General features: G+C 43.8%; 1 protein-coding gene across 9 annotated transcripts in view; it reads left to right on the top strand.

Moving 5' to 3' along the window:
• PICALM (phosphatidylinositol binding clathrin assembly protein) overlaps positions 1–12,252 on the top strand; it is a 227,370-nt gene that overhangs the window by 118,210 nt on the left and 96,908 nt on the right. For 7 of the 9 annotated variants that reach the window (XM_082246083.1, XM_082246081.1, XM_082246086.1 and 4 more), the window contains exons 10-12: positions 151–274; positions 428–564; positions 7,511–7,611. In XM_082246083.1, the coding sequence (XP_082102209.1) occupies positions 151–274; positions 428–564; positions 7,511–7,611 (362 nt within the window). The remainder of the gene's footprint in view (positions 1–150; positions 275–427; positions 565–7,510; positions 7,612–12,252) is intronic. The other 2 variants (XM_082246082.1, XM_082246088.1) reach the window with 1 other exon arrangement.

The following is a 12,252-nucleotide window of genomic DNA, read 5'->3' on the forward strand; positions in this document are numbered from 1 at the left end:
AAAAGCTGAAGTTAAAACCTGATTGGCTACCATGCACAGTTGCACCCAATTTTGCACTGCATTTTTAGTAAATCTCCCCAATATTGTTTTAGCAAAAAAAGTCATCAATTTAGGGTTTAGATTTACTAACCCGTCTGCTTTTCAATGCAGGGCTACCACGCTTTCCAATGCAGTCTCATCACTTGCAAGTACAGGCCTCTCCCTCACCAGAGTGGATGAAAGGGAAAAGCAAGCGGCACTGGAGGAAGAACAGGCTCGATTAAAAGCTTTAAAGGTAATTTCTAAAGCATGCAATTAGAGTTCTGTTCATAACCATATACCCGTGAAATTGCAGCAATTTTCCTTTTCGGTAAAAGCAATCCATCCGTGTGTTTTATCACTTAACTGCTTTTTGGGGATTTTTTCGATATATTTTTATTTTTTCAAGGAACAGCGTCTCAAGGAGCTTGCCAAGAAGCCTCACAACGCCTCTACGACCGCCTCCTCCCCCGTGTCATCTTCAGCAGGCAGTATAAACACAACGGCTGCCATTGACCTGTTTTCAACACCGGGTTCATTAAACAGGTATGGGTTCAGATTCCTACTATTGTGCCAACAGTGAAAACCTAGTAAACTGTACCAATGGTATACATGCTATTATTTCTCTCATAGATGTAAATGACACAGCATAGCTTATTAATAGCACTAGCCCAACAGTTCCACACCTTTTGGTTCGCTGCGCAAAATCTTGCTGCATGGCTGTGCTAGAGAAATAAAAATGAGACTACCCTATAACTCCATAGTTTAGAAAAAAATTAAAGTAGATTGTTAAAGCATGAAACAAACAAAATGGACTTTTAACCAGTATGTCATCTCCTCTTCTTTACAGAGAGTGCAGGTAGCCCATATGTGTAAAAGAGATCTTTGCAGAGGGCAAGTTCAGTTTAACTAAGAACACACAGCGGATGGCACTATTGAAATGCAGCTTTAAAACATTTATTGTATGATGAAAACAAGTTGTAAACTCACGTGGCTTGACAAAGAGGCAGGAACACCTTGAAACGCAGTCAAACCCCCAGGATGTCCTCTGTCATCTGACGACATCCATTGGGTTCCTGTGGAGTCTCCTCCCAACCAGGAAGTCCTCTGAACTTCCTATGCCTACCCAGCTGATGGCAGTTCTGCACAACCCCTGTCCTGGATGCCTCTGCTGCAGGGTTCTCTGGATGTCCTGATTTCTTATGCTCTACATCAGGCATGTCCAACCTGCGGCCCGGAACCGCAGGCAATGCGGCCCACTGCCCCCTGACAATTTTTTTTTTTTTTTGCTGGGGAGGAAGGAAGTCGGGTCGGGGGCACGGCCACAGCAGCTTTCAACTAATGGTAGGCAGAGGCTGCCTCAGAGGGGAGGGGAGCATGTGCAGTGTTTCTGACTCATGCAACATGACCACATAAAAATCCCTGAAGTGGCCATGGTGGTTAGTGTTCCTTTATTATCTCTCAGAAGAAGTAAACCTCTGTATACTGATTCCATTTCATTTGATCATCCTCTAGTTGTGTTAAATTAGTGCGGGGGGCACGGCAGCATTTTATTACTTCTATACCTTAACTATAGTACATATTTTATATGCGGCCCGAGAAAATTTCTCTACAATCAATGTTGCCCAGAGAAGCTAAAAGGCTGGACACCCATGCTCTACATGATTTTAAAAACTTAGAGGTTGTAAACCCATGAAAGATTTTTTTTTTTTTTCTGTAACCTGAAAGAGAAAAGCATAATGAGCTAGTATGCATCGCATACTAGCTCATTATGACATACTTACCTAAGAACAAGCCCCCCGCCGTGCCGCCCACTCACCTGTATGACGGGCGACTTGTCCAGTCGCCCGTCTTCCGGGATCGCGGCATCCGGCCATCTGATTGGCCGGAGCTGCCGTGACGTCACGCACGCGGGAGCGTCACGGGGCTCTGAAGAAACGGCACCAGCGGCCGTTCCTTCAGAGCGCATGCGCCAGTGACGTCACTGGCTCCATGTAAGGTAAATATCTCCTAGACGGTGCACGTTTAGGAGATATTTACAGTACCTATAGGTAAGCCTTATCATAGGCTTACCTATAGGTAAAAGTGTCAGAGGAGGGTTTACTTCCTCTTTAATGTGAGTTGCCAATTTGTTCTTATCATACAATAAATGTTTTTATGCTGCAATTAGATGGTGCCCTCTGCAGCCTGTGTGTTGATTCAGAGATTCCTTTTGACTCTCTTGAAGTACTGCATCTTCTGAAAGGAAGCTTACCAGAGTACCCGATAAAGACTGGTTGATTGGACTCATGGTTATGCATCCCAGTGTTTTTTCTCTGCTATAAGGAGATTACCCATACATTACTTGCACCATAAAGACATTTCTTTTTACAGTGCCTTGAAAAAGTATTCATACCCCTTGAAATTTTCCACTTTTTGTTATGTTACAACCAAAAAACGTAAATGGATTTTATGGGATCTACCAACACAAAGTGGCACATAATTGTAAAGTGGAAGGAAATTGAAAAATGGTTTTCAAATTTTTTTTTTCAACAAATTTCTGAAAGGCATGCATTTGTATACAGCCCCCTTATGCTGATACCGCTAACTAAAATCTAGTGGAACGAATTGCCTTCAGAAGTCACCTAATTCGTAAATAGTCTACCTGTGTGTAATTTAAGGGATAAAGTTGTGGAGAAGTTTAAAACAGGGTTAGGTTATCCCAAGCTTTGAACATCTCACGGAGCACTGTTCAATCCATCCGAAAATGGAAAGAGTATGGCACAACTACAAACCTACCAAGACATGGCCTTCCACCTAAACTGACAGGCCGGGCAAGGAGAGCAGCCAAGAGGCCCATGGTAACGCTGGAGGAGCTGCAGAGATACATAGAGTTTAGGAGGGAGTATCTGTCCACAGCACAATTATTAGTCGTGCACTCCATAAATCTGGCCTTTATGGAAGAGTGGCAAGAAGAAGAAAGACATTGCTGAAAAAGCCAAAAGACCCGTTTGCAGTTTGCGAGAAGCCATGTAGGGTGGACAGCAAACATGTGGAAGAAGGTGCTCTGGTCAGATGAGACCAAAATTGAGCTTTTGGCCTAAAAGCAAAACGCTGTGTGTGGCAGAAAACGAACACTGCACATCACCCTGAACACACCGTCCCACTGTGAAACGTGGCAGCAACATCATGTTGTGGGGATGTTTTTCTTCAGCAGGGACTGGGAATCTGGTCAGAGTTGATGGGAAGATGGATGGAGCCAAATACTGTTAGTCTGCAAAAGACTGGGGCGGAGGTTCACCTTCCTGCAGGAAGACGACCCTAAACATGCAGCCAGAGCTTATGATGGAATGGTTTGGATCATAGCATATTCATGTGGTAGAAAGGCCCAGTCAGGGTCCAGACCTAAATCCAATTGAGAATCTGTGGCAAGACTTGAAAATTGCTGTTCACAGACGCTCTCCATCCAATCTGACAGATTGAGTTATTGTGCAAAGAAGAATGGGCAAAAAGGTCTCTCTCTAGATGTGCAAAGCTGGTAGAGACATCCCCAAAAAGACTTGCAGCTGTAATTGCAGCAAAAGGAGGTTCTACAAAGTATTGACTCGGGCCTGAATTTCAAATCCACTCCACACTTTTGCTTGTTTTTTTGTAAAAAAATGTTGAAAACCATTCATTTTCCTTCCACTTCACAATTATGTGCCACTTTGTGTTTGTCTATCATATAAAATCCCAATAAAATACCTTTACATTTTTGGTTGTAACATGACAATATGTGGAAAACTTCAAGGGGTATGAATACTTTTGCAAGGCACTGTATCACTTTGAGAATTACATTATTCCACCCCCCTGCACAGCCCAGCCTAAAATAAGACCCCACGGTGGTCCCAATTCCCCCTTACCTGTATCGCACTTATCACTTATTTTTTCTTCTCTATGGCACCGTTGGTGTCCTCTTCTCCCTCTGAAAACACTTAAATGCTCTTTCGGTATGCACATACCAACTGGTAGGAACGTGTTAGTGCAGGGTTGTCCAACCTGCGGCCCTCCAGATGTTGGACTACATCTCCCATACTCCCTTGCCAGCCTCTTAGCTGACAGAATAGTATGGGAGATGTAGTCCTGCAACATCTGGAGGGCTTCGGGTTGGACACCTCTGGTCTAGTGTGTAGATATAAATTTCCTATGGCTAGAGGAGCAGTTCTTTCTCATGCCGGCCAATGGATAGAAGCCTGTGGGGGTCTTGCTCCTCTAACTTAGCTTGTACAGAACATGTTCCTTCTAGCACGGTTTATCACATGGCAAGATCCGAAGTGGTCAGCGATGTTCTCCTTACGAACTGACAGTTTGTATACGCTGTGGTTAAAAAGTATTACCCTACGTTAGTATATTGCCTACAATGTACCACAGTTAACAGATTCCGAGTCTACGATACCTTGCCTCGCTGTTATCTTCATTTATTGCATACAAATAAAGAATAAAACAATCCCTTCATTCACCTCAGCGTGACAAACCCAACTTGCTAAACTGTTTATCTTTCCTGGACCTAAATCATCTTCAGCATTGGCCGTGCCTGTGCAGTGTTCTAAAGTAGCACAAGTCTCTAATCTTGAAGTAAGGCCCCATAGCCATAGAAGGCTGCGTCTTCTATGTAGAGGGAAGTTCGCAACTAGGAGGAAAGTGGTTTCTAAGTTTAGGTTTGGAGACCAGGTATTGTGTGTGTGGACTAGTCTCCATTTTTACTAAAACATACAATTGAAGCTTCTTCACAACAATTTACCATTTTACTATAGACCATGTTGTAAACTGCTGTCGTCATGTGATCAAAGGTGGAGGTGTCACGGGCTGTCACAGAGATCAAGGTCTGCAAGAAACTGGGCGTAATCTAAATGTGAACTCCTGCTACTAAAAATACTGCATTTGGACCTTGCACAGTCATTGCTTAACACCTTCGTGACTGCTGTATGCCTTTCAGTTCCACATAAAAAAGGCCTCTATTTAAAACTTTGAATATGCCTTACAGTCGGGAACTAAGAATTGGCAACTGTGTGCGTTCCTAGTGCCAAGGCAGATTTTTCAAATTGAAAAGCTATTAATGGTTATTGGCAAGTTAATTATTGCTGTTAAACCTCCCAACCAGCCAGGATAACTGGAGATTTTCAGGAGGTCAGTTAGGCCTTATTCACACAGGCAGAGGGCTTCCAGGTCTGAATACCTTCCTGCTTAAAGAATAATAATAATAATAAAAGTATTCAGTTTTTTTTTTTTTTATTTTGTTTTTTTAAATAAAAAAAAACTGTGGTAAAAAAATATAAAATGTAAAGCTCCCCCCATGCCTGTGAGTTCGCGCACCAAGGAAACTGCATACCTAAGTCGAGCCCCCAAATGTAAACTGTGTTCAAATCACACATGTGAGACATTGCTGCAATTGTCAGAGCAAGAGCAATAATTCTAGCAAAAGACCTCCTCTGTAACTCTAAACTGATGACCGTTGAAATATTTTAAAGCTTCACGTATAGAGATTTAATTACCCAAAGTTTGTGGCCATTCCAGGACTGTGCACAATTATAAACCATAACATGTTGGGTATCTATTTACTCAGTCTGACCTCTTTCACATTATACAAAAAAGTTGGGTTAACTTTACTGCTTAGTTTTTTTTTTTTTTTTCAGTGGTCTTTTTTTGCCCAAAAAATTGCGTTTGAAAGATCGCTGCGCTAATACGGCGTGACAAATATTGCAACGACCACTATTTTATTCTTCAGTCTTAGCTAAAAAAATATATGTATTTGATGGGGGTTTTAAGTGCTTTTCTAGCAAAAAATACTGATTTAGCATCATGGGAAATGTAGTTCCAAAACATCTGCCAAGGTTCGCCATCACTGCTCTAGGGTTTCTGCTAAAAAAAAAAAATAAAAAAATAAAAATAAATTTTATATATATATATATATATATATATATATATATATATATATATATATATATATATAATATAGGTCCCTCTCAAAAAATTAGCATATTGTGATAAAGTTCATTATTTTCTGTAATGTACTGATAAACATTAGACTCTCATATATTTTAGATTCATTACAAACAACTGAAGTAGTGCAAGCCTTTTATTGTTTTAATATTGATGATTTTGGCATACAGCTCATGAAAAACCAAAATTCCTATCTCAAAAAATTAGCATATCATGAAAAGGTTCTCTAAACGAGCTATTAACCTAATCATCGGAATCAACTAATTAACTCTAAACACCTGCAAAAGATTCCTGAGGCTTTTAAAAACTCCCAGCCTGGTTCATTACTCAAAACCGCAATCATGGGTAAGACTGCCGACCTGACTGCTGTCCAGAAGGCCATCATTCACACCCTCAAGCAAGAGGGTAAGACACAGAAATTTCTGAACGAATAGGCTGTTCCCAGAGTGCTGTATCAAGGCACCTCAGTGGGAAGTCCGTGGGAAGGAAGAAGTGTGGCAGAAAACGCTGCACAACGAGAAGAGGTGACCGGACCCTGAGGAAGATTGTGGAGAAGGACCGATTCCAGACCTTGGGGGACCTGCGGAAGCAGTGGACTGAGTCTGGAGTAGAAACATCTAGAGCCACCGTGTACAGGCGTGTGCAGGAAATGGGCTACAGGTGCCGCATTCCCTAGGTCAAGCCACTTTTGAACCAGAAACAGCGGCAGAAGCGCCTGACCTGGGCTACAGAGAAGCAGCACTGGACTGTTGCTCAGTGGTCCAAAGTACTTTTTTCGGATGAAAGCAAATTTTGCATGTCATTTGGGAATCAAGGGGCCAGAGTCTGGAGGAAGACTGGGGAGAGGGAAATGCCAAAATGCCTGACGTCCAGTGTCAAGTACCCACAGTCAGTGATGGTCTGGGGTGCCATGTCAGCTGCTGGTGTTGGTCCACTGTGTTTTATCAAGAGCAGGGTCAATGCAGCTAGCTATCGGGAGATTTTGGAGCACTTCATGCTTCCATCTACTGAAAAGCTTTATGGAGATGAAGATTTCATTTTTCAGCACGACCTGGCACCTGCTCACAGTGCCAAAACCACTGGTAAATGGTTTACTGACCATGGTATATATATATATTACATCTATGTATATGTGTGTGTGTGTGTGTGTATGTATATATATATATATATATATATATATATATATATATATATATATATAATCTTTGAGGTGTACTGAGTAGTTTTTTTTTGCAAAAAATTCAGATTTTTACTTGTAAATGGCAAATGTCAGAAAAAAGCCTGGTTAGCAAGTTAACTATATTTTGGAGAGATCTGTCAATGTTTTACACATGTATTAGCTTGATATGCTCTGCTTTCCTCTTTGTGGGTATTTTTAATATTTTCGATTTGGTTATCCATCTGAGAATAGATCACTTTCTTTTTTTTGTTTTACAGACTGTAGGAGAATGTGTGGCACGGGTGAAGTATTTGTGTGGGCTGTGTCTAATTGCTCAGACATAACATAACACTCCTTGTACTTTTCTCTCCTCAGCACTTCCAAGCTGCCAAATGACTTGCTTGACATGCAGCCAAGTTTCCAGCCAGCTGTGCATCCGCTGAGTGCCGTGCCACAAGTAGCGAGTACATGGGGAGGTAAGAAGCGTGTCTACATTTTTACTGCCGGCAGGATTTTTCCTAAGCCTGGAACATGCTGTATTATTCACTGGAGTGTTACGTGGCTTCAGGCAGAAGGATGGCGCTCAGCACTGTAAATCCTATTTAATTTTCCAGAATGAGATATAAATGGATGGTTCCAACTCCACTGTTAGTGTGACCGTAAAAAGAACAGTACATTTATAACGGTAATGCAAGTAAACAGAGGAATACTATTTTACTCTGATTAATGCTATTCCTGAGATTTAGACACACAGGCTATTGTAAAAAAAAAAAAAAACACCCTACTATAACGTATATGCAGTCAATGCTAGAAGTGTCAAATGTTTTTCTGTGTTTTAATTTTGACCCCTCCTGGCATTGGCCGTTTCTTACACTATACTCACACATCAAGCTTTTCCATGAATTAAAGGGGTTGTTAAGCCACTGTAATTTCTTCATGCAATCCTCTGTGTCTTATAATGTTAGGTGCCCCAGTGTATGTGATTTATAAAGAAAAAATGCCATTCTATACCTTATTTTATAGCGCCACTCGGCGCTCACGTGACTGGCCGCCTCTCCCCTCTTTTGATCTGACCGCTAAAGTGGGAGGGCCCGAGAATCGGCTAAAGAGGAGGAAAGATGCAGCTGGTCACGTGAGCACCGATAGTCGCTCTAAAATAAGGTATAAAATGTCTTTCTCTTACGTGCTCCGACATTCGCCGCCTCCTCTAAGTCATCACTGTTGGGTATTGACTTCCGCTCCGCAGGAGTGAGAGAGGAATTTTACACGTAAGATTTTACAAAAATTCATTTTTTTTCTTCTTTTTTTTTTATAAGGCACATACAATGGGGAACCTAACATTATCAGACACAGAGGATTGTTTGAAAATGTCAGTTATTTCAGCAGCAGGAGGGGAGTGGTGGGAATTGTCACTAGCTGACAGGCAGGGGGTAGGGAGAGGAAAGAGCGGATGACGGAGGCACGTAAACTGACCACGGTGTCAGGGCTCAGCAGCCATGATAAACCATGGCCTGTTTACAGGGGAAAGGGCAGAACCAGGCAGCATCAGCTAGGTATTTCAGGTGATTCAAAGCGCCAAATCACAGCACAAGCACTGTATAACATGCTTAAGGAACAGGATCAATTTTTTTTTTGGTAACAAACCCTTTGAAATCAGAATAAGAGCATTTGTAAGTGGGACTTTTCATGGTGTCTTAGGCAACATTAACACAAGAGTTCATGTTCGGCACCAGCAAGAGTCAGTAGATTCTTGCCGGAAGTTGTAAATGCTGCTTGGACTGTGTGCGAGCAGCTGCAAATTTCAGCGGCTGCTTTCAGATTTGTACTCTATACAAATCCATGGAAGGAATCGCTCCTATTCGCATGAAACCCTTCATCTGAGCGGTTACATGCGAATACCTACCCTGAACACAGCCAGTGTTTGTCCAGGGTGGGCGTTTCTGCGGAGTTGTGGCCACCTGCAAACTGTCCACAGGTAATCGGCTAGTTTGTATGCGGCCATAGCAGAGAGAGTTGCTGCATCCAAAGGTAGTTTTTAGCCTCCCCTGAACGCATCTAAGTATTTGCATGCAAACTCTCATGGTAATGTAGCTCTAAGTACTTTACCAGACCGACCTGTACAGACTTTAAAATAAAAACCTAAATTTTGTTTAGTTTTGGAAAGAAATTACTACGTCTTTCCCACTAAAAAAGGGGACTTGACATGAGCACATCCATGTAGACCATTGCTGGTATAAGATAGGCATTACATAACTCATACATATGTTTCTCTATCGCTCATTGACAGACGTAGTCTTCTTGATTCTCAAGAGCTGGGTTATGTTGTCTCCGCAGGAGTAGGACTAGGCAGAAAGACAAAACGTTCTGGCTCCACCTTAGGGGCAGTCCCTGAGGGTATATCCTCCCTCTCTCTGCTACAGGGAATCAGTTTTTTTCTGTCTAGTCAGGAGTAAGGACCTAAGCTCCTTGCTGGGATCTTTTTGGTCCTGGCAAGATTTTTTCTTTAGAAGAAATATTTTTTAGGTAGTTTTTTCTCCAGTGTTTTTCCTGTGAGATCTTCAAGCAAAAAACGCCGGACTGGGCGACACTAGTGGTCACCCCAGCCGGCCTACGAGCGCGCGCAGACCATTGCATTGCGCTTGGTCGGCCGCGACACATTCAAGTAAGTATGCGGGGCCGGGCGACGGGCTGGATGTTGAGATCCAGTGGTCACCCCGGTTTCTGCCTACGAGCGCGTGCAGACCAGAGCTCCGCGCTGGGTCGGCCACGACGGAGTCCCAGTGGAGGGACTGACCTTGCGAGTTAAAAGTCTCGCTTGGACGCCAGGAACCTGAGAGTCGAGGCGTCCGGAGTGGTCCACAAACCCCCACCCCGGTGGAGAGGGTTTTGTGAAGAGAGGGTGCCTGTCGGTTCGGTATGGTGAGTAAACGTTCCCTTTTTTCTTTCCTCGTTATGAGGCAGTATGAATTATGGGCCCCTCCATACATGGTCAGTATATATCTGACACTAAAAGTCCCCCTTGTAAATACAGTATGTGTTTGTGGGAAGTGGACTTGGTTTGAGAGCTAACACTCTACCCAGCAGACTGTAGCATTACAGCAGACATAGGAGGTATAATCCTACCTTATTTGTAGTGTATCTCCTGTAGATCTATCAATCGCCACTCAGCAGAGATGCAGGTGGATGTGCTGGGAAAAACGATTTCGGCGGTCCGCCGCCATTTTGCCGTAGACCAGGTGCATGCATGTCCTCAGGTCACGCCGGCCGCCATGTTTTTGGAGTCTAATGTCTCCTATATGGGGGCGGCCATGTTTCATGAGCCCAGCTACCTCGTGGAGAGCTGGGAACGCCGGAAGGCGTACACGGGGCGGAGCCACGTCCTTCTACCCGGGAAAAAGCAACAACTCCTTCCAGTCTGTAAAGACAGACGCTGACTGCAGTTGGTTGGAAACTTCACTGCATCGGTTGGTGAGCCTTGGGGGTCCCTCTCTCTCTCTCTGTGGGATCTAGACGCAGGTACTCTGAGGGGCGCTATTGCGCTAGGGGGAGACACATAAAAAAAAAAAAAAAATTAAAAAAAAAAAAAAAAAAAAGTTTTTTTGTGTTTTCTGGCAAAGGTGTCCTGAATTATCATGGACCCTGCCACTCATGTATCTCCTCCGGATCCCCTCGAGGGGTCTGCGGGATCCTCCAGCACCCCACTGACGATTAAATCATCGTCCGCTATTATGGAAGCTTGTGTCCCGGGTGGAAGTGGCTTGTCAGGGACAGGGCGCAAGTAAGCGACCCCCGCCTAACCCCTTATTATCTGAAACCTCGGATTCAGACTCTGAGCCTATTTCTGCAGTTGCAGGTACTTCATCTGGTATTGGTGTCTCGTGTACTGTCTTTTCAGACAGTGAGGAGGATGTTTCGGCATCAGCCATAGCCAGAGAGGAAGCGTTGGTAAACGCACTCATGGTATCTGTTCAAGAGACCTTAAGATTACAGGGTATTCCGTCAGAAATAGCTGAAACTGAAATCCCTTTTGGGACTAAAAACGCATCTAGTGGCGAAGGTTTTTTCCATTGCCCAAATGTTTTGGCAATCCAATCAAAGAAGAATGGAGTCTGCCAAAACGCATTTCTACTATTTCTAAACGCATTAACAGGCGTTATCCGTTTGAGGAAACCCTCATTAAGAAATGGACAGAACCACCTGTGGTGGATTCACCAATTGCTAGATTGAATAAAGCCACGGTTATTCCTCTAGAAGACGCTCCGTCTTTTAAAGATCCAGTGGATCGCAAGATAGAAGCTATGTCTCGCACCAGGTTTACCTTGATTGGATCAGCTTTCAGACCAATAATTGCTATTGGTCTGGTTTCGCAGGCTGTAACTGTATGGACCAAGTGGTTACGCCGGGACCTAGAAGAGGTCCCTCAGGCGGTATCAGATTTGTTGGAACAGATGATACAGGGGTTACAGTTTGTGTGTGATGCGGCGTTAGACGCCACTTCATTATTGGCGCGAGCATCTGTCTCAGCGGTGGTTCTCAAGCGTACACTGTGGCTAAAAGGTTGGTTAGCCGACCAAGGTTCCAAAAAAGCATTGGCTAATTTCCCCTTTTTAGGAGAGCGTCTATTTGGAGCCAACTTAGATGAGATCATTAAGGATCTCACGGGTGGAAAGAGCACCTTTTTACCGCAAAATTTTAAAGGTAAAGGAACTCGTCAAAGACGAGGGCCTTCTTTTTCTGCTCACAAGAGGTTTTTTTTTTTCGTCCCGCGGGTGAAAAAATTAAGTCCTCCAAAGCTCCTGCAGGAGGCGTCAGGGGTCGTTGGTCGGGCAAGCAAAAGCCCGCCCCCTCTAGACCTGAAGATAAACCGTCCAAAGCCTGAAGGTGGTGCGCCCCCCACCCATAACTGGGGTGGGGGGACGTCTTCGCCGGTTCCCGGATCCATGGCTTTCCAGAATCCCGGACAGATGGGTTTGCGAAGTCATAAGGTCAGGGTACAAGATCGAGTTTCGATCTCTCCCACCGGCGCGATTCTTCCCTTCCAATAGCCGACTATCCCCGGATCGTTTAGACGATCTGTGGAGAGCAGTCACAGATTTACTACAACAAGGAGTGGTAGT

This window comes from Pelophylax lessonae, assembly GCF_965119305.1.
Source record: "Pelophylax lessonae genome assembly, chromosome: 2".
Lineage (NCBI taxonomy): Eukaryota > Metazoa > Chordata > Amphibia > Anura > Ranidae > Pelophylax > Pelophylax lessonae.